This window comes from Physella acuta, unplaced genomic scaffold, assembly GCF_028476545.2.
Source record: "Physella acuta isolate Inbredline_101_S28 unplaced genomic scaffold, ASM2847654v3 ptg000335l, whole genome shotgun sequence".
NCBI classification, from domain to species: domain Eukaryota; kingdom Metazoa; phylum Mollusca; class Gastropoda; family Physidae; genus Physella; species Physella acuta.
The window spans coordinates 1,378,515-1,405,188 of NW_026731854.1; the positions used below are offsets into that span (position 1 = coordinate 1,378,515).

Below are 26,674 nucleotides of genomic sequence, written 5' to 3' on the forward strand. Positions count from 1 at the left end.
CAAACCATAATATGTATGTATTAATAATGCCGACTTTTAGGGTGGCGGCGAACTCGGTTGTAAACGCGAATACAAGAACATTAAATCGAAATGAAAGGTACCATATTATTTGTATTTATGAAATACAGGATAATAGTCTATTAAAATTGCAAACATTATGTTTTACAAAAGAAAAGGTAATACATTTGACGATTGATTTTTGCGACTTTTGGGCCCCCAGTTGGTTCGAGCTCCCTACATTGCGAGATACGGCCTCATAATTGTTCCACTCCTTACGTCTATGGCTGACATAGGCCCAACTCAATTAAAATAAATTCTGTTGTAGAAGTGTAGTAGCGACCCTATGAACTTCCATTCGCTTACAGGAATACGCAAAGACAGTTTATTTTTAAAAGAAAACATTTTTTCTATGTTGTAAATGCAAGAAAAATATATACATTTATAATTGAATAATTGTTTGTTTGTTTTTAAAACTTTTTAAATGGTTGGTTCCTTTGAAGGCCTACAGCTTTTTTGAATACCATCATAGAAAGCAATTATGTATGTTGTTTTTTTTTGTATTTAAACAACATTAATCGCTGAATGTTGAGTATTAATCACCTAGGTCTTGCAAAGGTTATTGTATGTGAGAATCATTGTATCTAGATCATAATATCGTTATTGAATATAAGAAAGTAGATTATCTTGATCTTACTATTGTTATTATCTGTGAGAAAGTAGATTATCTTGGTATTGCTATCGTTATTGTATGTGAGAAAGTAGATCATCTAGGTATTGCTATAGTCATTGTATGTTAGAAAGTATTTCTCTCGTTGTTGTAAACGATTATCTTTATTTCAATTTGTTGCTCTATACGAGAAAGTCGATTAGGTTGGTCTTGAAATAACTTTCGTATGCACACTGAAATTTTAATTTGCAATATGATCAGGAATCTTTTCTTTAACACTGTTGCTGACTCTTTTTGTATTGAAGAGATGTAAATTCTTAAAACTTGTGAAGTAAGCTCATTTTTTCTTTGGTGAACAAAGAGCTGTACATATGCCAGTTAATATTAGTGTCCTTGGTGTATGATTGATTACATTCATAAAATAAATGAGTGTATACAGCTGGCATTAGTCTTAAACAAGTTAATTAAAAAAGTCTAGTGACATTTGTGCGCAATTTCCTTATGTTATCTAAAAATAGCTCTGACGTATAATGTTGGGGTGCGTTCAAGCTAGAAGAACAATCGGTTTGTAGGTGTTTATGTAATTTTAAAATTTGTGACCGAACGAAAGGATATTTTTGAAAACTTTCTTCGGCAATATTGTTCTAAATTATGACAGGAATCGATTGGTACATGTTTCAAGTCGCTAAGTGGTCTGGTTGCCGAGATATGGGCCAAAAACTGATTTTTTTCGAGATTTTTTGGCTTTTCTGGGAAATCCATGAAAGAAACCCGGAATTTTTATGGCCTATGTTCATCCTTGTAACTTGCTTAACATAATTGCTTTTGGAACTAGTCATCGATATTGCTTCGTTGAGGAGGAGATACGACTTAAAGCTGCGGACACACATTCATCCATCCATCCATCCATCCATCCAGAAATGACGGGTTAATAAACGCAATTCTCCAGAATGGAAATTGCGCTAAAAAGCAAAAACGCATGTGATATTCAACATTGCTTTCCTAGCATTTTTAACTTTATATCATTTTCCGATAAAATTTTCTATTTTGTATGATTAATTTTTGTAATTTAAATGGTAAGAATTGTTTTGTACGTTTATATGCATGTTACAATTTTCATTCACGTTTCTGGCACTGTAACACAACTGTAATAAACAAGTAAAAGTTTGAACTTTAAAACATTTTATTCAATTCTAGGCACTAAGAACATGAGGTCAATAGAGATATGAGGTAACACACGCAGAGAGATTCGTACCCTTCAATCTCAAAACTATGACACAACCACTCCAAAAAAGTGACATTTTTTGTAATGCACAATAATTGCACCAAAAAAAAAACAACAGTGTTTATGTATCTTAACTGGGGATCATTGACAAATTTTCATTGAGTTTGCTTTAAAATGAATATTGAATTTTTGCTATTTGAAAACAAAATTGAGCAATAGAGAAAATAGTTACATTGTATATGATCCATAGGAAAACAGACATGACAAACACAATTAAAACAATAATACTTTTTATAGTGCCATCGGTATTAGGTCCAAATCTGTGGAGGAAAATAAGATAACATTATTGCTTGTTGTTACGTTAATGTTTTTCTAATTTTAGCCTTTATATGTAACGTAAAAGTAAAGTTCCCTTTTCAAACCTGACGGTCTATAGGGCAAGTGAAGTAGAGTTTATTTATTTCTGTGACCTCGGCATATGAAGGGATAGTGTGGTCAGCACTTACGGTTAGCAGTCCAGCTCCCTACCGTTAGACCACTCCGTCCCACATTATATGCATGTATATAAAAATGAGGCTTAACACTTACACGAGTGACCTATTCATCTTCAACGGTGACTTGGATCCTCTTGCCTTCACCACAGAGAGACTTGTCTGCAGGCACGAAGAAATGGTCGCCAGGCTGCAGAGTGTGGATCTTGTCTAAAGCGTAGCTTTGGTAGGAGAATGGTGGCACGGTGCACCTGTAGTAGCTGGTGTAGCTGCCGAGGTCTTCCATGGGCGTCACGTAGTCAGCAGAGATGGGGACAAACTTAACACGGGTGCCCTTCTTCAATACAATCTGCAGGCCAAAGGTTTATTGCATTTTATTCGACGTGAAACAATTTATGGAGACACATAAAATAAACTTGCTTCTAGAATAGCAACATGATTTTGTGAAAAGTAAAATAAGATTTTAAACGCTGAATACACTTTAATGTGACTTGAAAGGTGCTGTATGTTTAGAGCACATCTATATTATTTAATTATACTTGAATCTTTTGTAACATCTCAATACAACTGTATCACAAGAAATGACGATTAAATGAAACGGGTGTAAGCTTTTAAAAACACACCTTTGGTGGTAGGCTGTGGTCTTTACCAACTGGGATCTCTACAACATCGTAGTCAGTGTTGGCCAATCTTTCAACAATAAACACGTAGTCGGTAGTTTCACCAAGTGATGCACCAGAGTATTCAGTAGATACCACTTTAGCCTTTAGAACAAAGAACACGACTTATTACTGAGTCTGTTTATATGCATGCAAAGCGCTGTTTAAAATACCCCATTAATATTTTAATGTGAATATTGCCAACCTTTATCAAAGTCGAGGAGTACAACAACACACTACCTTAACGGCATGGTCTGGGTCGATTCCTGATTTCTTGAAGGCATCGGTAACATCCAATTTCATGAGTCTCTCGTAGGCCCATGGCATTTCTTTCTCACCTCCAAGCACGTGCAGTTGACCGGCAAAAGTAGCTTCATCAGACGCGCCCACCAGGGAAATCTTTAGATAAAAGGTCCATTTAAATTGTATACTTCAAACGGACATGTTTGTAACAGTGTTAACTAAGTCAATTGATTAAAAGTTTTAAAATATGGTATTTAGTCTTACGTCCAAAGTCAGACTTTTCTGTTGACCATAGATGACAACACCAATAAAGTATCTGTTTTGGTGGTGCAGATCATTGATGATATTGTTAATTTCTTCAACACTGTGGCCGTTCAGTTCAAGGTTGTCATACTGTCAAATAAAACAAAAGTTAAAATAAACATAATGATTTCAAAGTTAATTTAATCCTAACAATCTATTTTTAATACATGTATTAAAGGCTTCTTTAAGGCTTAAAATATCAAATCAATCAAATGGGTGAAATGCAAAGACAATGAACAGAACGTTTGGCATACACGTCCGTGACTATTCAGGTACGAAATCAAAGATATCAGGCGTACCTGGTATCCGAATCTCTCTGAATCAAAAACAAGATTAGGTACAGAGTTGAGGCGAGTAAACTCGTTGTGGTTGACCTCTGGGTAGCTGAAAGGCTGTAGAGGTCTCTCCATGATGTGTCCAGCACAGCGGGCAGAGTTAAATGGTTTGCGACGGAGTTTTTGGAGTTCCTGAGTTCAACAAGACAAAACACTATGTAATTGTTGGCTCGGGCCAATATGTTTCTTTATTATAGTAGAAAATAATAAATACAACCAAAGGTAATATACAGAAAAGTCGTATTACCTGCCAGATAACCCAGATTCTGTCAATGCTAGAGTGGTGGATCATGAAGAATGGATCAAAGGCTGAGTAGTCCAATGTGGCCATTGAGTACTGACCACTACCACCAATGGTAGCGTGGATCTCGTTGTGAAGAACTTCAAATTGGACTTCAAAGTCGCAGTAGTTGTCTTCCTCGAGGGTGTTTAGTGCCAGGTAGAATAGGTAATGGTAGCCATTGACTTTACGGTTAGAGTAGAGGTCTTGCTGGACGTCACGGGTAGTCTTCTAAATTTTAGAAGTTCACAAGTTATTAGAAGTATATCAATATTAGAGGATTAAGGAAATAACTGATACGTATTATGTATTTACTATTTTTAGAATACACTTTAGCAAGCATTTTGACTTACGTGATTAGCAGAGGCGATTTGGAAGGAATAGAATGGGTTAAAGTCAGAGCTGTCTCCAAAGAGAGATGGAAGAGATTGTACTGGAGCAGTCCAGTCCCAGTATGGAACACCAACAAGGGCGCCATTTTTCTTCAGACTCTGTTCCACTTGAACAGTGAACAACCTGTGCCAGTGTGGGAAGACAGGCATACCTAGGGAAGAAGAACATGAGAATATACCAGTTTCTTGTTGTGATTGGTTCCGTGTAATCAATTAAAGATTGGTGTATTTCAGCTGACATACCGTGCACGCAGCAAGCGAATTTGTCGTCACCATCGGCTGGACATTTGAATGGAGCACCATGGAATCCGGCAGTGGCTTCGTAGCCTTCATCGCTCTGGTCTTGTTGGAATTTGTTCAAGGCGTTTCTCAGGTTAGCGGCTTCATCAAGTGTTAGTTGGTTAATGTTCTTTCTGACCAGCTTGTCGTCGCGCTTGGCGGTTTTCTCGGCAATCTTTTCGTAGAATTCTGGAATTTAAAAATTACGTTGGTAAATGCACTCAATCTTTGTCATTCTTAACTTTATGTACACCTAGCAAACGTTTATTTTATAAATTAAACTTACTCTTTGTGCCGGGAACAAACTGCACACTTGGGGACCTAATTAGATTGGAGTCTAAGATGGTGCCGTTAATTGCTTTAATCTCAACCTCAAAGTGGTAGTTTGAATCTGGTCTGAGGTTCAGTTTGTTGAACACATTGGTGACGTCATATTTAAAAAGTCTGTCAAAAGCCCATGGCATTTCAAGTGGCCCACCCAGAACAGCAAAAGTACCTAGTTAGAAGTGAAACAAAACGTACAATTAACGGAACTATCAATTTGTAGCAATGGGAATCTTGTGCTTCATTTCGATTCTAAGCAATAAAAAAGAGAGAATGAGTTCTAAACTGCCAATATTTACCAGCGAATTCACTGTGACCCTTATCGTCGACCAGTCTGAATGTGACATCAGCACTCAAGGCAAATCCACGTAGAAGGAACTCAGCAAAGATGCGATCTTCTTCCTTGCGTCTCTCGAGAACGTCGTTAAGCTCGGAGATGGTCAGTCCATGGAAGTTCAGGTTGTCGTATTGGTAGTTCAGTCTATTTAAGTAAAATACTCACTCAGATAACGATATTCAAATTTAATTATGTTTCACAAAGAATAATTGAATTATACTTTTTAAGCAAGATTTAAAAGAAAGCTTAAATTAAGAAGTAATCTTATCACATTATCTCTTAATCAATAACGGTGCTCGATATACGTGTTAATTATACTTGAATATCACATACAGCACTTAACTATCCTAATTGAAAGCATTGGTACCAATATGCAAACAAATTTTCTTTTATTATTTTCATTATTCTTTGTAAGAATAGTATTCCTACGTTATTATTTGTCTAAATTTTATCTAATTCTATATAAAAAAACTTACCTATCGTAATCAAACGCATCAATACCGCGAGAGTTGGCACGGGTAGTTGGGTTAATATTTGATTCCTCACTGAATGGTTTCATTGGCTGACGCAAGTGTTGGATGGCACAGTTGGCGCTGTTGTAAGGAAGTCCTCTGAACTTCTGGAGAGCTTGCCAGATAGCGAATTGCCTGTCAACGTTTGAGTGATGGAGCAGGAAGAGAGGATCATAGGCAGTGTACTCAAGTGTAGACATGCCGTAAGGGGAGACACCTCCAGTCCAGGAGTGAATGGCGTTATGGTTGATCTCAAATTGGACCTTTAAACAACGTTATAGTGTATATTAGGTTACAGTTTGTGTAGAAAAATCAATTACCCAAGCTAATCTATATCGATGTTCAAATACCTCAAAATCGCAATAATCAGTTTGCTCAAAGGCTAGAAGTGTTTGTCTATAGAAGAAAGATTCAGATCCAAATTCAGGGTCATTGAAAAGTTGTTCTCTGGGTGCTCTTGTTGTAATTTCTCCATTGTAGATTTTACCATGATGGAAAGGATTATTTTCTTCTTCTGTCACAAGGGTTGGAAGAGCAGTAAAGGCAGTGGTCCAGTCCCAGTATGGAATACCAATCATGGCTCCCTAAAATATTTTTATATGCAAATTACATGTACATTAATATGAACAATTATTGATTGTTATCTGTTTTTAAATAAACAAAATATATTTGGTAATCTCACCTGAGCAGTTAGAGCATCTTCCCATTGCTTAACGTAGAGTCTGTGCCATTGAGGGAAGTTGGCCATACCATGGAGACAGCAAGCAATAGAATGTCCATTATGTTCGCACCTGGCTGGGCTTCCGTGGAAGCTGGCAATATTCTAAGAAAAGATTTCAAAAGTAATGTAATGGGATTAAATATTTTTTTACGCTGCAAATATTCCTGTCTACTCCAATATAAATTTAGTAAAACCTGAAGAACTGTGAACGTCACACATCTATAAAACATAATTTAATTGTTTTTAAGATTAGAACTAGAATGTTGTTATCAGTTTAATTACACCTAACCGTTTATAATTATCGTAATAAAATTTACCTGGAACCCGTTGGGACCATTGTCAGCTTGAACCTTTCTCAAAGCGTTTCTCAGGTTTTCTGTTTCAGACACTGAAAGGGTTGAGACGTCTTTACGAACACCAACTCCAGCAATTGATGTGGATACAACATCTTCAGCGGCACCTTAAAAAGCATATTGATTGATTATATAACTTTGAAGAAAATGCGATACATTGAAAAGAAATAAATATTGTTTGTCATCTTACCATGTGCAGGATCGAAGATGAGGCTTGGGGTTGGGAACACGCTCTTAACGTTAATTGATTCTCCATCGACATTGTAGACTTTAACATCCAGAGTGAAAGCATTCTCAGCATCAAAAACAGATTCAGGTGAAATGCCAGCCTCTTCAAGAGCCCATGTAATATCTTTCTTGTACAGACGATCGAATGCCCATTCCATCTCAGTTGGTCCACCAAGGAGGTTAAAGCGTCCAGCATATGAGCACTGTTTTCTAGACTGTAAAAAATATGTGTTTGTCACCATCTATTGTGTTATTAACGAGCATATTGATTTTGATCATTTATTATGCTTATCTCCCAATTGTTATTAATTCACTAACATATACAATCTTATTTTTAAAGCAAAACATGTTAGTTACATTGCAGATCTGTAGGACCACTGATCCTGAAGTCTTCACTCCCTTCAGAAGGAAACCTGCAAATACTCTTGGACGGCTTTGACGTTGAGCAATAAGGGCCTCAAGTTGTTCAATGTTGTAGCCACCAATTTCAAGATTGTCGTATTGATAGCCAAGATGTTCGTGGTTAAAGACGGTGTTGGGGACAGCGTGTTTCCTGAGTGAAAAAAAAAGTTAAAAGTTTCAATGTTAATATTGTATTCTGCATTTTTTAGAAAAATAGATTTCTTATGCATTATATTAGTCTTACTTTGTGAATGAGTTTATATTGAAGCCCTCGATGTTAAATGGTTTCATTGGCTCGTTCATGTAGTTCAGTGCACAATCAGCACGGTTGCTGGGCAGATGTCTTCTCTGCTGTAGTTCTTGCCATACGACCCAGATTTTATCAACAAAGGCGTGATGGATGAAGAAGATAGGATCGTAGGCTGAATACTCAAGTGATGACAGAGAATATGTCTGATGACCTCCGACTAGGTAGTGGATGGCGTTGTGCATTACTTCAAATTGGACCTACATTTGTACATCGAAAAGAATTTAAAATAACGCAGTGATTGTAAACATTTAAACTGCTATTATTATCTCTGTATATTTCATTTAAATTTATTTAGGTGTTTTTATTTTTTACCTCAAAGTCACAGAAGTTGGTCTGCTCTAGTGCTGAGAGAACAAGATCAAAGAGATCAGAATGAGATCCATCCTTGGATGTCTTGAACAGTTCTTGTCTGACGTCACGAACGGTGTAAACTTCCTCAGATGGTACATAGCCGCGAGCAAATGGGTTAGGGACGACCTATAAAGGGAAAATATGTCACTTTCATTTCTTTCCCTATCACCTAACATAGAATTTTATCTTTTCAAATCAATACGTAATAAATAGACAACATACATTTTAGAAAGATTAAATCACAGTCTTACCTCATCTCTCCAAATATCGTAGTAATCTTCATCAGTGAAAATTTCTGGTAAAGCCTTGATTGGTTTAGTCCAGTCCCAATATGGAATAGCAATGGCACTTCCGTGTCTCTGTAGAGCTTGCTCAACCTATATGGTGGTCATGAAGGTTTGACGTTATTTTATACAGGAAAGAAATAAGGTATTTGGTAATTCTAAGTCCAGGAATAAGATTTGTGTACAATTTTTGATTAATGTTTGAATGACCTGCAATGTGAAAAGTCTGTGCCAGTGGGGGAAGGTTGGCATGCCGTGAATACAGCAAGCAACGTCTTTGCCGGCATCATCTTTACAGCGAGCTGGGGCACCGTGCATTGAGGCAAGACTGGCCCAGCCATCGTTGGTTGTGTCCAGCTGTAAGTCACGAAGGGCAGCCTTCAAGCTTTGGACATCACGCTCGGTTAAACTGTTCAGGTCACGGCGGACGAAGTTGTGTGTCACTTTTTCCAAGTCAAGATCATCTGTAGAAATAATGTTTTAAACGGTAAAATAAAGCCTTACATAAGGTCTAAACATCTGGAGAAAAATATTATTCGTAAAACATGTCCCTATATACGGTCTAGAAGGTGTAAAGAATAGTAAAGCCGAGATTTTAGTAACCGTGCTATAGGAGTACATACGGTTAGCGGGATCGAAGATGACACTTGGTGTTGCCAATAGACTACTGCTTAGTTCTGTGCCATTTGGAGACTTGATGTGGACCTCAAAACTGTATTCATCATCAAAGCGAATTGAGTGTTCTTGTAGCTGTTTCAAAAAGCGATCATTAATTATTCTGTCAATAAGGCCATTTGACAATTAATTCAATTATATATTACAGAACAATGTTATACATTTTTTAAATGCATCTCAGTAAACAGACCTGGTCAGTGATTTCATATTTGAAGAGTCTGTCAAACTGCCAAGGCATCTCTGCTGATCCACCAAGAACTGTAAAGTAGCCTCCTTCGAAACAGTTTCCATCCTTAGGGCAAATGTTGAATTCGACAAATGCAGATGAACCAAATCCTTTCAATAAGAATCCTGCAAAGAAAAATATGTTTCAGCATTAATCTTCGTTGATGTGTTTTCAATTTGCTAATAAACTGAACTAAAATGAAAACTTGAAAATAGAAATATTATTAAAATAAATAAAGTTTGTCCAACACACCAGCAAAAACTCTATCGTGTTCGTGTCTTTCCTTGATGTAGGCATCCAGCTGTGGAATGTTGAGACCAACAAACTCCAAGTTGTCGTATTTGTAGTGGAAATGATCTTCGTATTGGAATGTATCTTCAGGGCGTGAATATTCCTTTGTCTTGGGGTTCAGATTGTATGGTGCTCCAAAGCTAAAGGGCTTCAGTGGCTCCTGGTAAGAAAAGAAGTTATTATAGATAAACACACATACAGGCTTATATGTATTTATACAATGACTACCCTAATTGCTAAAAGTAATTTTAATTACTACGGATTTCTTACATGCATACAGAGTTAGTATTTTAAAATTTCGAAATAAATAATTACTTTCATCTGCTCAAGGGCACAGTTGGCTTCATTAGGATCGTGACCTCTGTATTTTTGTAGAGCTTGCCAAACAGCCCATAGTCTGTCAGTGTTTGAGTGATGTACAAAGAAAGCAGGGTCGTATGAAGCATAGTGAAGATGGCCAAGAGAATGTTCTTTGGATCCTCCGAGCCAAGAGTGGATGGCGTTGTGGGTAATCTCAAACTGAATCTCAAAGTTGCAGTAATCTTCTTGTTCAAGGGCAAAGAGGGCTTGGTTAAAGAGCCATGTGTCCCATCCGTGAGGTCCACGTTTGAAGAGTTTGTCACTCTGTAAAAATTGAATTAATTTGAATACATCGCGTGAATATTTTAAATAGGACCGAAGACTAACGAATCAAGTACTATTGTTTATAATTTTTGGAGATCAATAAAGATATTCTTACAACAACGTCTCTTTCAGTTTCAGAGTTCTCAAAAGCAATCTTGGCTTTCTTCCATGGGTTGGCGACAGTTTCACCGGAATTGGGATCTATGTAGCTTTCGTCATCAATAAGATGTGGCAGGGATGAGGATAGACGAGACCAGTCCCAGTATGGAATACCAACAAGAGAACCATGACGACGTAGAGCGTCCTCAACTTGGAAAGTGTAGAGACGATGCCATTGTGGGAATGTGGCCATACCATGAAGACAGCAAGCGTATCTGAAAATAATGTATTCTCCATTAAGTTATTTTTTTAACAGACATTTTGTTTGTGAGTACTTGTCATGGTGTAGATTTTTTTTTCTTATAGGTTTACATATTTTTATTCACCCTTACTCTATCATTTAAACTGACTTTTACTTTGAGTGCATGTGCCATGATGTAGATTTCTTTTAATTTCATAATAGTTTATATATTTTGTACTCCTCCCGAGAATTATCATTAGTCACTAAACAACGAAAAACGAGTTAAATAACTGAATTTATCACAAAGACTATAAATGAAATATTGAAATACTATCTTAAATACTAATGTCCTATAAGGCTAAAGCTGAATTACAGAAAGACTATCTGACCTCTTGCTTGCACTTGGATGTGGACAAAGAGGTGGGATAGCGTGGAATGCTGCAATTGATTGCCAGCCGTCAGCAGAGCTATCAGCCTGAAGAGACTCCATAGCCTTGTACAGAGAAAATGTTTCACGAGGGCTGAGGGAGTTGATTTCCTTTCTTACTAAATAGCTGGAGACCTCACCAGATGGTTTCTGAACTTCGGCTGTTGAAAGAAATGTTGAATTCACGAATTGAAGATTAAATAATTTAAAACAAAACTCTTAAAGTGAGACGAAATTCACTTACTTGTTCCAGGAACAAATTGAATGGTGGGTGTAGGTAGAATGTCGGCACTTAACAGACTGCCATTAACTGCCTTAATGTCAATCTTGAGTTCAAAGTTTGCAGCACTGTCCAACTTAAGACCTAAATCTCTGATTGTATGAGTTATGTCATGTTTGTACAGGCGGTCAAAGACAAAAGGCATCTCTAATTCACCACCAAGGATGTAGAATGATCCGGCCTGTTAGAAATGTTTTATAAAAATTCATTAATTAAATAATGTGCCCATTATAGTTGTAAGAATTTAGATTTTAATTACGTGACAAGTGAAATCACAAGCTTTATCGGCATTGTCTCAAAAAACATAACTTTAAAAACTTGTCAAATAAAAAGCAAATGTTTACCTTGTGGTCGCAGCTCTTCTTTCCTCTGGGTCCAGCAGGAACACAAACATAGATATCAACTTCAGCAGACAGACCGATGTTATGAAGCAAGAAGCCAGCAAATACGCGGCCATTTTGTTTACGTTTCTTCAACAAAGCCTCCAGTTGTGGAATGGTCATGTGGTTGAACTCCAAGTTGTCGTACTCGTAGTGGAAGTGGTTGCGGTAGTCAAATGTATCGGCAGGGCGACTGTTGATAGTAAAATGAAATTTCAATTATGACGGTTAGAGCTACTTTAAAGCTCCCAGACTTTAGTTTATTTTCAAATAGTGTGCAGATAATAATTTAAAACTTTAAGGTATATGTATGTATAAATATACACTTAAAAAAGTAAACCTGTATCTATGAGTGTAGTCTCCGTGGTTTAGTCCACCATCATTGAAGGGTTGCAGTGGTTTCCTCATGAGGTTGATGGCACAGTCAGCCTCGTTGTACAACAAACCTCTGTAGCGTTGGAGCTCTTGCCAGATGGCCCAGATTCTACAGGGAAAATATTTTTAAACGATTTTACAACTAGTGAGCTTACTGCAATTGAATGTTTGGTTATATGCGCTAAACAATCAAAACAACGTACCTGTCAGTGTTGGCGTGGTGCAGGAAGAAGACCGGGTCAAAAGCTGAGTAGTCCAGTGAAGAGAGTGAGTACTGTGCACGGCCACCGAGTAGAGAGTGGAGAGCGTTGTGGACAAGTTCAAATTGGATTTCAAAGTCACAGAAATTGTCTTGCTCTAAGGCAAATAGAACTTCTTCATAAAGTTCACTGTTGTCAAACAGCTCTGGTTGTGGATCTCTGCAGATAATATTCAAATTATTACGTGAAGCATTGAAATCGTGATTGAGAATAGCTCGAGGGAGAAACAAAATGGGATATCTCACCTAGTGGTCACTGCGTCTTCTCCTTTGATTTTTCCGCTGAAGAATGGATTGGGATCAAATCTTTGCTGACGAGAATTGTAGTAAGTCGCCTTGCTTATAAGTGAAGGTAGTTTTTGGAATGGTGAAGTCCAGTCCCAGTATGGAACAGCAACAGATGACCCACGGCTTAACAAAGCTTCCTCGACCTACAAACACATGACATCAATTATGTAAGATTTATAAGCAATTATACTAGTCTTGTTAAGGTTTACATATATATTAAAGCTAAATTATAAATTAAGATACAATGCTTAATTGCTTGTTCTTCGACATCCTCAGTTTACCTGTTCAACATACAATCTGTGCCAGGCTGGGAAGGTTGGCATACCATGGACGCAGCATGCAATTTTATGGCCATCATGTTCACACAGTCCAGGTTTGCCATGGAAAGCTGCAATGTCTCCATAAGTTCCATCTTGTTGGATGGACAGGAAAGCTGACCTCAGACTCTCAACTTCTCCCTCACTGAGGTCGTTAAGATTACGACGGATATTGGAGATAGTTGTAACAGATGGACGGTATTCTTTGCCGTAGAGGTTGCCTGTAGAAGGATAATACACATTAGAACTTAGATGAATCAAAACAAATTACTAGAATCTAAACTTTCGAATTAGAACTGTGTACTCACTAGTTCCAAGTTCAAACAGGACAGTTGGTGGTGGGATATTTGCTGCTTCTGTAATGTCGCTGCCATCTAGGGCCTGAACTTTAACAGTAATGTCATAACGATCGTTGTAGTGAATGTTTTGCTCCTCAAGTTGATGTGTGATCTCATACTTGTAGAGACGATCGTAATTCCATTCCATTTCATTTATATCTCCGAGAATGTAGAACTCACCAGCTTCCTTGCAATCGTCTGCAGCTCTGAAATGTAAATTGTTTTTGCATGGTGATAAAACAGATTAGACTTCACAATGCTTTACACCCTGTAGGTCAACATAGCTTCGTGCAAAAGGAAACGTTTTTTCTTACTTGCAGATGGAGAATGTAACCAGAGCTGATTGTTTAAGTCCATGAAGCATAAAGCCGGCGAAGACGCGATCTTTGCCTTTGATCTCTTCAAGTTGTTTGGCAAGTTGGGGAATGCTCAGACCGTTAAATTCAAGATTGTCGTACTCGTAATGGAAGTTGTTACGATAGTCGAATACCTAGGATTGACAGGTTTTGATCTTTCATTTTGTATTTTTTAATATTATTGCACGACTTTATATTTTGAGTTAAAAAATATCATCACGAAAACTATTTCTATAAAATACATTAACCTCCTCTTTTAACTTGAAACGAGTGTAGTCAAATTTACCTGGAAAGGAACGGCATGTTCACGGGTGTCGGCATCAGGGTTGATGTCAGAGGTCAAACTAAATGGAGACAAGGGTTTTCTCAGCTGTCCAATAGCACAGTTAGCGGTGTTGTATGGTTTGCCGCGGTATTTTTGGAGTGCCTGTTTTCAATTCAACAACATATTAGCAGATTGATCGATCAATGAATGCCACGCTTTTCGAATATTATGTAAGTAAAGTTAAATAAAGCCAAGCTCCTCGAGAATAATTCCATTACTGGTCTTAAAACAAAATGAGTTTTTTACCTGCCAGATAGCCCAGATTCTGTCAGTGTTGGAATGATGCAGATAAAAGAGTGGATCAAATGCGGTGTACATCAGGGAAGCCAGAGAGTAAGGTTCTTGACCTCCAACAAGAGCGTGAATAAAGTTGTGGGCGATCTCAAACTGAACTTCAAAAGTACAGAAATCTTCTTGCTCTAGAGCTAGGAGAACCTGAAAGCCAACAAACAACCATCATGTTTATGCTTACTATATATTTATTTAAAAAATGGCAACTTGTTATTTTTATCAACACCTGTGTAATGGTTAAATGAATGAAATGTTCCTACACTCTCACCTGTTTAGCAATATCAGTGTATTCGCCAAAAGCGGGTTGCTGGAAAAGGTCTTTTCTTACTGCTCTGGTTGTATCATGGTTTGCATCGTCAATATGAGCACTGTAAAGATTCGTTATCTCAAATTACTCAAATTGAAATGAAAATTAACACTTGCTGTATTTAAAACACATTTTTCCCTTTAATTGTATGTTAAAAACTTTCTTACTTAAAAAAATAATTAGTTCTACGTTTCTAATTAGTGTTAATCTGGCTTTTGTAACAATTTAAATATGTCGTATCATTGTTAGAAGGATTTCTATTAAAACAAATCAAAATGTGTACCTGAAGAAAGGGTTCTTGACGTTTGCTCCATCGTTATCAGCATATTCAGCACTGCTAACGAGATCGGGAAGCTCTGAGATGGGCTGTGTCCAGTCCCAATAAGGAATAGCACCATGGTAACCATGACGACGAAGTGCATTTTCTGCTTGCACAGTCCAGAGCCTGTAGGTATTATAATAAATTGTATATTTATACAAAAATCATTAGGTTCCTAAATATTCAAACATTTTAACAAATAGCACTTAACGTCATTTAATCACCGTAAGCCTATACAAGACCAATAAGCAAAAGTAACAAACCTATGCCAGTGTGGGAAGGTTGGCATTCCGTGAAGACAACATGATTTCTTAACCTCAGCGTCTGGAGATGGGCACCATTTGGGTGTTCCGTGGAATCTTCCAAGATCCTGTTTTAAATTGTGAAAAATATTCTTTCTTAATTTACAACTTAAGTCGAGCATTTTCTGATACATCCTATCTAAAGTACACAGCTTTATCAGCTGTATCAGCTAAGATGGAAATCCTCATTTACTATCTGGTAAACTCCTGTAATAGTCTATAGCTGAAAAGTTTAAGGTCAAAACTTGTTGTATATTACCCACTGCACTAACATTTGTTTGGGGTTAACAGGCCTCACCAATTACCTGGTAACCCCCCCCCCCCCCGTGGACTAACGTATGTTTGAGCTCACAATATCCCATTTATTACCTGGTAACCGCCTGCACTGTTGTCTCCCTGTAGGTTGGCCATGGCATGACGTAGTTCAGAGACTTCAGAGGCTGTCAATGTGTCCACGTTTTTACGAATCCTGAGAGTATCGGGGGTTTCTTCTTTAGCCTCTGTGAATAACAAAATGTAAAATAGTTTAAATATCATATATTATTAGGTATGTCAATTTGTTATCGTATTTGTTGGCAACAATGCTTATGTTTCTATGTATATTTTCTGTTTGTAACGATTCTATTTACTTACGTTCTTTGGCTTTGTAGATGAGTTGGATGCGTGGGAACTCAACTCCTTCTAGGGCAGAGCCATCAAAAGTTTCGAATTCAACAGTTACATCAAAAGGCTGAGCCCAATGCAGGTTGAGATCTTCAAGAGCATCAGTAATTTCATGTCTGCAAATATCATACAAAGTAGTTCATACAATTACCATTGTTAACACGTTTTACTTACCACATGTCATTCACACAACTAAACCAGTATTTAAGTTACCTGTAAAGACGGTCGAATCTCCATGGCATCTCTGAAGGTCCACCCAATACAGCAAAACGACCGGCTAAGTATTTGTCTTTGCCTGGTGCAGTCACGTAGATGCGGGCCATTGCTGCGAGGAGAAAGATTTCAAAGTTGTATACATTTACCGTGCAATCATTAATGTATTTATCTCTAATGTACAGAATTTTTGTTCTAGTCGAAGTTACCTGATTTTTTAAATCCATGAAGAAGAATGCCAGCGAAAGTTCTTGATTTAGCTTTCTGGTTATTGATTATGTAATCATTAAGCTGACGAATGCTCATGCCACCAAACTCAAGTTGGTCGTATGCGTATTTAAGCTCAGTCTCGTAGTCGTACACATTGCGAGGGACAGCGTGGCTAGATGTTTTCTCGTTGTTGTTGTATGGAGAGGCGAAGGCGAATGGTTTCAATGGCTCGTATGTGTAGGACTGAGCACAGTGAGCTTTGTAAGGTTTGCCTCTGGGATAAAAATAGTTTTAAAATTGTCAGGATGCAACAATTAATTTCGACTAATAAGACTGTTGAGGCTGTATTATATCGATTGTCTATTGACTTTTTTCTATATTTTCGCTTATTATTAGAATAAAACACATTACTTTCCAAAACCAAAACGATTGTTTCTGCTTACCTCAGCTCCTGAAGAGCTGTCCAGATGGCCCAGATTCTGTCCACATTGCTGTGATGCAGGTAGAAAATTGGATCAAATGCGCTGTATGAAAGTGTGGCCAAGCTGTGGGGGTTTTTGCCACCAACAAGGGCGTGGATCAAGTTGTGGGCAACTTCAAACTGAATCTGTTCAACGTAATTCATGGAGTATTGTAGAACAGTTGGTATATGTAACAAAACAAATTTGCTATAAGAATACTGCACTGCTCTCTTTATAAAAACAAATGTATTACTTACCTCAAAGTCACAGAAGTTGTCCTGCTCTAGAGCCAAAAGGAAGGCGTCAAAGAGCTCAGTGTGGTCTCCTAGTTTGGGTTGCTGACTGAGTGAGTTGTCCACGTCACGGCCAGTCTTGGCATCAGCTCCGAGGAAAGCAATGGGGGCGTGATGGAAGGGGTTGTGATGGGACACGCCCCTGTAGGAGTTACATGAGGTTTTGTTAATGCATTAAAACATAATCTCTCGTAATTAGACAAATAGGTACTAAATACATTATTATAATGCTTTAGTACACATATGTTTAATTTTAAATATCTTACTTAGGATCAAGGTAATCATGATCAGCAGCCAATGCTGGAATTGAAGTTCCGGGTTTTGTCCAGTCCCAGTATGGAATACCAATGTGAGAACCTCTACGGCGAAGAGCGTCTTCAACCTAATACAAAGAACAATTACTGATTTTGTCTCTACACTGCCATTAGATTCCTTGTGTTCAACTACACTCGCTCTCTAATTGAGTTCAAATCATCACTAATTGAAATGTAAAGTGCGTGGATAAATACAAACCTGAACGACTAGAAGTCTGTGCCAGTGTGGGAATGTTGGCATACCATGAATACAGCAGGCCTGTCTGACTTTAGAGGTTGGTGTGGGGCATTTGCCTGGGTCACCATGGAACTCGGCGATAGCTTGATAGCCGTCAACACTGGAGTCGTTCTAAAACACAACGAGTTACAAGCTATCAAATGTTCTTCATTCATTTATATAAACTTAAATATTTCGGCTTAGTCTAATTAACCTACTGTAAATTATTGCATTATCGCAGGGAGTTATAAAATAAACGTTGTTTTAGTTTGATCTTATTTGATGTGGTTTATAATAAACAGTTTTACAAATATCGAATGTTAAAATCTGTTTTCTCATACTAGTTTACCGAATAACATAGAGAAAATGTATTTCAACTATTTATATTGCCATCTATTTATATACACAATTTAATCAACACAAAAGCTATAAATTCTAATGTTTTTTCCTTGTTAGATAATAATAGTTTTGTTTTGAACAATAAGTTTTCAAACGCGCCTTGTGCAATGTCTGACTAGTTACCTGGAATCTAGCAAGTGCTTGTCTGAGTTCATAAACTTCTTCCCTTGTCAGACGGTCGACGTCTTTACGTACTGCAACATCGTCGTGGTACTCGTGTTCGTGGTTCACCTCGTTGTGGGCGATGGCAGCTTTTGAAGGAGATTGGAATAGTGTTTACATACATGGTTTAACACTCACTAATCAACTGTTCTAATACGTTAATTGTTTTATGCCTCGGTTGTATTTAATAATACAATGTCTTTCTCTTACACTAGCACATATTTGTGCCACTGTTCCTGTCTTAATTAAATTAGTATTGGTAGAATTTTACGCAGAGTGCTATGCAACTTACGATCAGTGCGTCCCTTAGCTGGTCTGTAAGACACATAGGGGTGAGGGAGGAGACTGGAAGACAATTGGGTTCCGTTAACGCTAAAGAGCTGGGCCTTGATGCGGTAGTTGCTGTCAAGTGGGACACCGAGTTTCTCCACGGTCTTGGTCACATCAAAGTAGTAAGGTCTAGAGAAAGCCCAGGGCATCTCAGTTGGTCCTCCTAGTACGAAGAAGTCACCGGCAAACTCGCAGTGGGGCTCAGAGACGGCGTCTTTAGCGGGGACACAAACCTGGCGGAGAAACACAACCCATCTAGTCTCATGTCTTTGTTACTAAGTAAGGTCTATACATTTAGTGACCTTATGTTGGCAAATACGCAAGAGACGCGAATGAAATGTGGACAGAACTTTTGAGGATAGAGTTAAATGAAAGACTATTTTAATTAATAAAATATACGAGCTAATGAAATGTGCTTTTATTTTTTTTTAAACTCACCTCAACACGGACATTAGCGGATGTTTCAATACCATGAAGACGGAATGTAGCGTAGGCGTGATCATGTGACCACTTCTCTTTAATCAGCTTCTTGATGCCAGCTAGGTCATAGCCGTTAAGAGTCAGATTATCGTATCTGAAACACAATGACGTATGTACGTTAGTAGAATATTATTTCAGTTGAGTTTGATTTGTCATTAACAATACTTAGTTGTTTTTTTTTAACCGTGTTTAAACTATATTGAACACTTGAAACCATTTGGAATATTAGAACGGACAACCTTGTATCTAAATTTGAAACAGTACTAGCTATAAATACGAAAAGGCACTAACTTGTAGCTGAAAGTGGAGAAGTCTGTGGCCTCTCTAGGTTTAGAGTTTTGTTTGGTAATGGCGAAAGGATTTGAGTCCCTGCTGAATGGCTCCATTGGCTCTTCAAACAGTTTGATGTCGCAAAGTTCGCATTTTCCTGTGCAGCCTGGGCCTGTGGCAAACATAATTAGTTCTTAATCGCTATCATTTGTTCACAACATAAACATACTTAATCATGCTTTCATTTGTTCACAAAATAAACATACTTAATCATGCTTTCATTTGTTCACAAAATAAACATACTTAATCATGCTTTCATTTGTTCACAAAATAAACATACTAATACATTTTTGTGTTGGATAATGACATTTTTAAAAGAGAATCTGAAATTAAACTTACTCCTTTAAAATTTCATCTTGTTAAATTGTTATCTCCGAATGAGGCATTTTAACATATTGTTTTAGTTTTTGTGATCTCATACACATTTTAAGTTTCTCAATCTTGTTTTTTTTGTTTACGTTGTTATAATTAAAACTATCCGAAATAATCCATAAAATGAATTTTGTACATTCGATTCAGTACATAGGCCACGCCATTTATTAGGCTATTGCCATTTATATATTTTTCAGATTTATAATGTCTCTATACCATGGACATTTACTTTTTATGTTATTTATTTTTAAAAAAGGTAAAAACTTTAACAGTCTTCGGAGAATCTTTCGAGTTAGTGTTTTATTTTAAAATTGTAAGTTCGTCCAAAAATATACAAATCAAAATGATCAATAAGAAAGAAATAGGCATATACATTTAAACTCTTTATTTATGATTCTGAGAAACATTATTGGTGCTGAATAACAAATGTGTGACCTGCTTATTTCTTGATGAAGTTATATTAATTACACTAAAACATATTTTTTTCAAAATAATGTACTAGTCATTTATTGGATACTAACCATTGGTACTCATTACACTTGAATTATAGGCCCATATATTTTAATGTTATACTTGTTAGAGAAAAATATTTTATAAAATCGTTATCGGTCAAAACGAAATGTGCTTGAATGACAATTCAATGAACAACGCTAAATAGACGAAAAGCCGACATATTTGAAATAACATAAACTCCCAATAACTATTAGAAAAATCAATTTATATACATTATTAGTCAACACACCATCATATTAAATGCACACACTATTTAAGAGACTTAATGGTTCCGTTAAAAATCCGACTGTTCAATGGTATTTACTTTTGGACAAGAAAATTTTAGACATTTCATGTCTTTATAAGTAGATTTATTGATCTAAATCAAAGTCGAATGAAATTGTTAAATTCTTCATATTTTAAAATTGTTGGGTGACGTCATTAGTTTTGTTACTCTCCGTAGTTTGAACATCTTGCATTTGACGTCATATCGTTTTTTTGTTGTTGTTGTTTTTTTTTGCGTTCTTTTCACTTTTCCGCTTGGATAATTAAAAAAAATTTCTACATTCGAACACGCCTTTATTTTTATTTTCCTTCTTTAAATAAAACTTTGTTTATACATTTAAAACATCCATCATATTATTTTCAACAAAAGTGTGTATCTTTATGTTCTCCATATATCGCCGAACTTACTGATCGCACAGCCCCAAAAATGTTGCGGACAAAAAGAGAGAGAGAGAGAGAGAGAGAGAGAGAAAGAGAGAAAGAGAGAGAGAAGTGCGCACATGGGCTTTTATATTATAGGATTTCTAAAAGAAAAAAAAAACTTGAATTTTTTTACCTGGAGTATAACCCCTCTCTTTTTGCAATGCCTCGTAGATGGCGTAGATTTTATCTACGTTAGAGTGGTGTAGGAAAAAGATGGGATCATATGAAGTGTACTCGAGGTGGGACATGGAGTATTTGTTACGGCCTCCCACTAGGTAGTGAATGGTGTTGTGAGCCACCTCAAACTGGACCTCAAACTGGCAGTAGTTGGGGTATTGGAGGGCGTCTATCACGTGCTCAAAGAGATCGGTGTGCTCACCAGCATCAACCTGTGAATAAACAGTTTCATGTATGTCTGTAACTAATTAATTCTATAAAAGACGCTTTGAACGATAAACAATATTATTTTAAGCCTTGATATAATTAAAGTAAAACAGCGACCTTCTGAAAAAGTCTGTCATCAACAGCTCTGGCGGTGTGTTTAACAACGCCATCAACTGTGATATCTCCTTGGTACCAGACATTCTTCTTGGCTTTGCCGCCATCACTGTCAATGAACACTTGCTGACTGACGAGGTCAGGGAGAGCGCTCAATGGTTTAGTCCAGTCCCAATATGGAATACCAATACTGAGACCTGGTGGATTGAAATTGGAATTTCTTTACTTACATTATATTTAACATTTGAAAATCTATTTCATTTTGCGGAAATAATTTTTTTACATTGTAAATGTATCTTATTAAGATATATTCAATTTTTTTCTAACTTGAATTTAAGTAGGCCTACTTTTTATTTCTGCAAGATATAAGCTCAAATCTGTTACAGCTTACAAATTTAAAAAATTACAAACCAGCGAATATTTTTTCTAATGTATAACTTACAAAAAACTCTAATACTTAGCTAATAAAACTGTATCTCTGTGTGGTTGTAAAGGGACTGAATTATGAATGAGTTCTGAGAAAGTCAGGTTACCTTTCTCTTTGAGCGCTTGCTCCATCTGCACCACGTAGAGTCTGTGCCATTGTGGGAACACAGCCATACCGTGGATGCAGCAAGCCACATCTTTGTCGCCGTGTTTACACTGAGTTGGGTAACCGTGATATGCAGCTATCGCAGCATAGCCTTTATCAGAAGTGTCGTCAGCAACTGCTCTCAGAGATTTCTGGAGGTTTAGGATGTCTTCACTGCTCAGACTGTCAACATTTTTTCTCACAAGGACGGCTTCACTAAAGCTCAGCTGAAAATATTGAAAACACTAAAATATATCTTCAAAACTTTTCATCTATTGTTAGCAGCACAAGGATGGGTTCACTAAAGCTCAGCTGAAAATATTGAAAACACTAAAATATATCTTCAAAACTTTTCATCTATTGTTAGCAGCACAAGGACGGCTTCTCTAAAGCTCAGCTGAAAATATTATTAAAATATTAAACGATTTCACTCGTTCCATGGAGTAAGTGAAGTAGAGTTCAACTATTTTTGCTAGCTCGCCATATGAGGGCTAGTGTGTGTACACTATACACTGCCGCCTTCACTTTCCCTAACGAAAAATCGTAGGACTCAGTACGTCGAACTCAAGAATATTGGAGTAGCAGTCTAGCGCTCTACTACTAGGTACATACAACATGAAGTAACTAAAAATGTGTACATACAACATGAAGTAACACAAAATGTGTACATACAACATGAAGTAGCAAATAGCTTGTACATACAACATGAAATAGCACATAGCTCTCATACAACATGAAGTAACACAACATTTGTACATACAACATGAAGTAGCACATAGCTTGTACATACAACATGAAGTAGCACATAGCTCTCATACAACATGAAGTAGCACATAGTTTGTGCATACAACATGTAGTATCACAAAGCTTGAACATACAACATGAAATAGCACATAGCTTTTACATACAACATGAAACAGCACAAAGGTTGTACATACAACATGAAACAGCACAAAGGTTGTACATACAACATGAAACAGCACATAGCTTTTACATACAACATGAAACAGCACAAAGGTTGTACATACAACATGAAATAGCTAATATTATTTACATACAACATGAAGTAGCACATAGTTTGTAAATAAGACATGAAGTAGCACAAAGTTTGTACATACAACATAAAGCAGCACAAAGATTGTACATACAACATGAAGTAGTACATAGTTTGTACATAAGGCATGAAGTAGCACAAAGTTTGTACATACAACATAAATCAGCACAAAGTTCGTACATACAACATGAAGTATCACATAGTTTGTACATACAACATGAAGTAGCACATAGTTTGTACATACAACATAAATCAGCACAAAGTTTGTACATACAACATGAAGTAGCACAAAGTTTGTACATACAACATGAAGTAGCACATAGTTTATACATACAACATAAATCAGCACAAAGATTGTACATACAACATGAAGCAGCACAAAGTTTGTACATCCAACATGGAATAGCTAATATTATTTACATACAACATGAAGTAGCACATAGTTTGTAAATAAGACATGAAGTAGCACAAAGTTTGTACATACAACATAAATCAGCACAAAGTTTGTACATACAACATGAAGTATCACATAGTTTGTACATACAACATGAAGTAGCACATAGGTTTTACATACAACATAAATCAGCACAAAGTTTGTACATACAACATGAAGCAGCACAAAGATTGTACATACAACATAAAGCAGCACGAAGCTTGTACATACAACATAAATCAGCACAAAGATTGTACATACAACATGAAGCAGCACAAAGTTTGTACATACAACATAAATCAGCACAAAGTTTGTACATACAACATGAAGTAGCACAAAGTTTGTACATACAACATAAAGCAGCACAAAGATTGTACATACAACATGAAGTAGTACATAGTTTGTACATAAGACATGAAGTAGCACAAAGTTTGTACATACAACATAAATCAGCACAAAGTTCGTACATACAACATGAAGTATCACATAGTTTGTACATACAACATGAAGTAGCACATAGTTTGTACATACAACATAAATCAGCACAAAGTTTGTACATACAACATGAAGTAGCACAAAGTTTGTACATACAACATGAAGTAGCACATAGTTTATACATACAACATAAATCAGCACAAAGATTGTACATACAACATGAAGCAGCACAAAGGTTGTACATACAACATGAAGTAGCACATAGTTTGTACATACAACATAAATCAGCACAAAGATTGTACATACAACATGAAGCAGCACAAAGGTTGTACATACAACATGGAATAGCTAATATTATTTACATACAACATGAAGTAGCACATAGTTTGTAAATAAGACATGAAGTAGCACAAAGTTTGTACATACAACATAAATCAGCACAAAGTTCGTACATACAACATGAAGTATCACATAGTTTGTACATACAACATGAAGTAGCACATAGGTTTTACATACAACATAAATCAGCACAAAGTTTGTACATACAACATGAAGCAGCACAAAGATTGTACATACAACATAAAGCAGCACGAAGCTTGTACATACAACATAAATCAGCACAAAGATTGTACATACAACATGAAGCAGCACAAAGTTTGTACATACAACATAAATCAGCACAAAGTTTGTACATACAACATGAAGTAGCACAAAGCTTGTACATAAAACATGAAGCAGCACATAGCAGTACTCACCACGTAAAGTGCGAGAGCCAGTAAAGGCAAGAGGCGAGCCATGGGTGTGGTCTGTGTATTACAACAGTCCAACAAGTGGCGTAATGTACCAGCGATTCTCCTGCCTTTTATACTAGTTGGGATGCTATGACTGAAATGGATCATCCCAAAACACTCAGTTCTTGGGGTAGTCAGGTTGTCTAGCTATGAATTTTACAATTGCATTTTCATTTGAATAAGCAGTTGGTCTCAATTGGTGCTTGTAGCAATTTTAAAAGAAAAGTGATTTTTGTATTTATTTTGATAATTTAAAATCTTTTATTAACAAGAAATATTTGATAACACACCTGCCACCCCTGTCTTATAATGGTCTTTTTAACATCGTTTTTGTCAAGGTTGCATTTTTCGTGACATTCTAGACACCCACTAAAGATTAGAACATTTAGGTCATGTCTTCTAGAACCTTCAAAATATCTTGTTTTCTTTGTTATTCTATTACATGGTTCTACTGAATCTCAAACGTTACAAGTGCAGCTATGTAACAGTTAATTTTCTACTCGAAATACTTGAAGTCATTTGAAAAAAAAAATTGAAAGTACTTTTTAATAGTTTCCATTTTATTGCAAAAACTATAAAAAAATTATAATAGCTCTCAAATCATCAAAGATCACATATTTCTTTATTATCAGTGTCAAATCATATTAGATCACATATTTCTTTATTAGAAGTTTTAAAATAATGTAAAAAGATCACATCTCTCTTTGATCAGCAGTGTCAGATTATATGAGAAGATCACTCACATTTTGTGACGGTGTGTGATGAGGGGGAGGGGGGGTTCAGATTGTGTGACGTCACTTTTTTGCATTATGAAAAAGCAATGTTAGAAAACGAGTTTTAGCTGTTATTTCGCATTTTAGAAAACGGTTTTAATAAACTGTAATAGGAATTCATCAAAATACTCTGTTTGGACAGAGTTCTGACAAGATTTTGGAAAAATATCGATTTTTTTTAGAAATATTCAACAGCAGTTTTGAGGGGGGGGGGGGAGGGGGTTGTAGGCTGAGGTGTGACGTCATTTTAAGGGGGTCTGGCTTTTTGTGACGACGTGTGACGGAGGGGGGGAGAGGTAAAAATCGTCAAAAAAAGGGTGACGTCATTTATGGATGACCCTTTCGTCTCATTTAAAAAAATTAAAACTGGGAGCCATCGATTATACACTTTCATATTTTTGTATTGAATATAAGCCGCTGAAAGGCAGTTTAGAAATTTTTTTATAAATTCGAATATTTTAAAAAACCACCCTCAACTTCTACTTGAAGTCAACTTGAAGTTATATGATGTAACATCCTCTATCACAACAACATCCTTACTCCACTAATCTAAATTAAAAATAAAAGTGTTCGCTAAATTACTTTTATATTATTATTAATTATTTGTTTGAATATTTCTAGCCTTAATTAAACCGTAAGTCATTTGTACTTAATTCTCAAATGTTATCAAATTTCAATTTTGGTTGAAAAATATGCTTTCTGGCAGCAGCTATTTGAAACCATTTGGAACCAGCTTTTATTATTATTCAATTATTTATTTTAACATTTATTTTTAAACCTACTGTAATTGGGGGAACAAATATGAAGGGCATGTTACAGATGTTACACACAATGATCGATAAGTATGTCTTTTACAATATACATCTAGCATTCAATCCCCACCGAGGGAAATCAGTGCTCCTTTAAGAGGAATATACAGGGCTTTGGATAGTTTCAGCTGGTGTAACTATTCTTTATTAAATGATGAACAAAAAATATCAACGAAGTCTGTAGAAGATCATTGCTTTATTTTGCAACTAAAATACAGCCAAAGAGGTGGATACTTTGCCTGTTTCTTTG

The 26,674-nt window shown here is 36.5% G+C and overlaps 1 protein-coding gene across 2 annotated transcripts; it reads right to left on the reverse strand.

The window, feature by feature from the left end:
* Positions 1–1,832: 1,832 nt before the first annotated feature.
* On the reverse strand, positions 1,833–24,882 carry LOC131940914 (hemocyanin 2). Of its 2 annotated transcripts, XR_009386594.1 has the most exons (57): positions 24,807–24,882; positions 22,092–22,356; positions 21,562–21,755; positions 21,194–21,449; positions 19,450–19,600; positions 19,117–19,252; positions 18,641–18,911; positions 18,310–18,437; positions 17,770–17,919; positions 17,523–17,638; positions 17,221–17,398; positions 16,946–17,109; positions 16,502–16,776; positions 16,293–16,404; positions 16,050–16,195; positions 15,786–15,916; positions 15,378–15,484; positions 15,079–15,240; positions 14,757–14,856; positions 14,444–14,632; positions 14,159–14,299; positions 13,831–14,006; positions 13,487–13,722; positions 13,143–13,399; positions 12,820–13,004; positions 12,518–12,733; positions 12,280–12,423; positions 11,904–12,132; positions 11,524–11,740; positions 11,242–11,440; positions 10,628–10,886; positions 10,204–10,512; positions 9,850–10,048; positions 9,562–9,722; positions 9,320–9,446; positions 8,907–9,160; positions 8,664–8,789; positions 8,374–8,538; positions 7,996–8,258; positions 7,707–7,902; positions 7,312–7,564; positions 7,086–7,228; positions 6,730–6,870; positions 6,398–6,631; positions 6,012–6,310; positions 5,498–5,679; positions 5,161–5,370; positions 4,839–5,063; positions 4,557–4,747; positions 4,171–4,434; positions 3,888–4,055; positions 3,550–3,678; positions 3,283–3,441; positions 3,007–3,147; positions 2,481–2,732; positions 2,143–2,212; positions 1,833–2,112 (listed from the first exon to the last, which is right to left on the reverse strand). XR_009386594.1 is itself a non-coding variant. In XM_059299823.1 (56 exons), exons 1-55 carry the CDS (start codon positions 24,846–24,848, stop codon positions 2,490–2,492), a joined length of 10,314 nt encoding a protein of 3,437 aa, XP_059155806.1. In that variant the 5' UTR covers positions 24,849–24,882; the 3' UTR covers positions 1,833–2,212; positions 2,481–2,489. The 2 variants fall into 2 exon arrangements, 1 of the variants encoding a protein (XP_059155806.1); XM_059299823.1 differs by having other exon boundaries at positions 1,833–2,212.
* Positions 24,883–26,674: the final 1,792 nt, after the last annotated feature.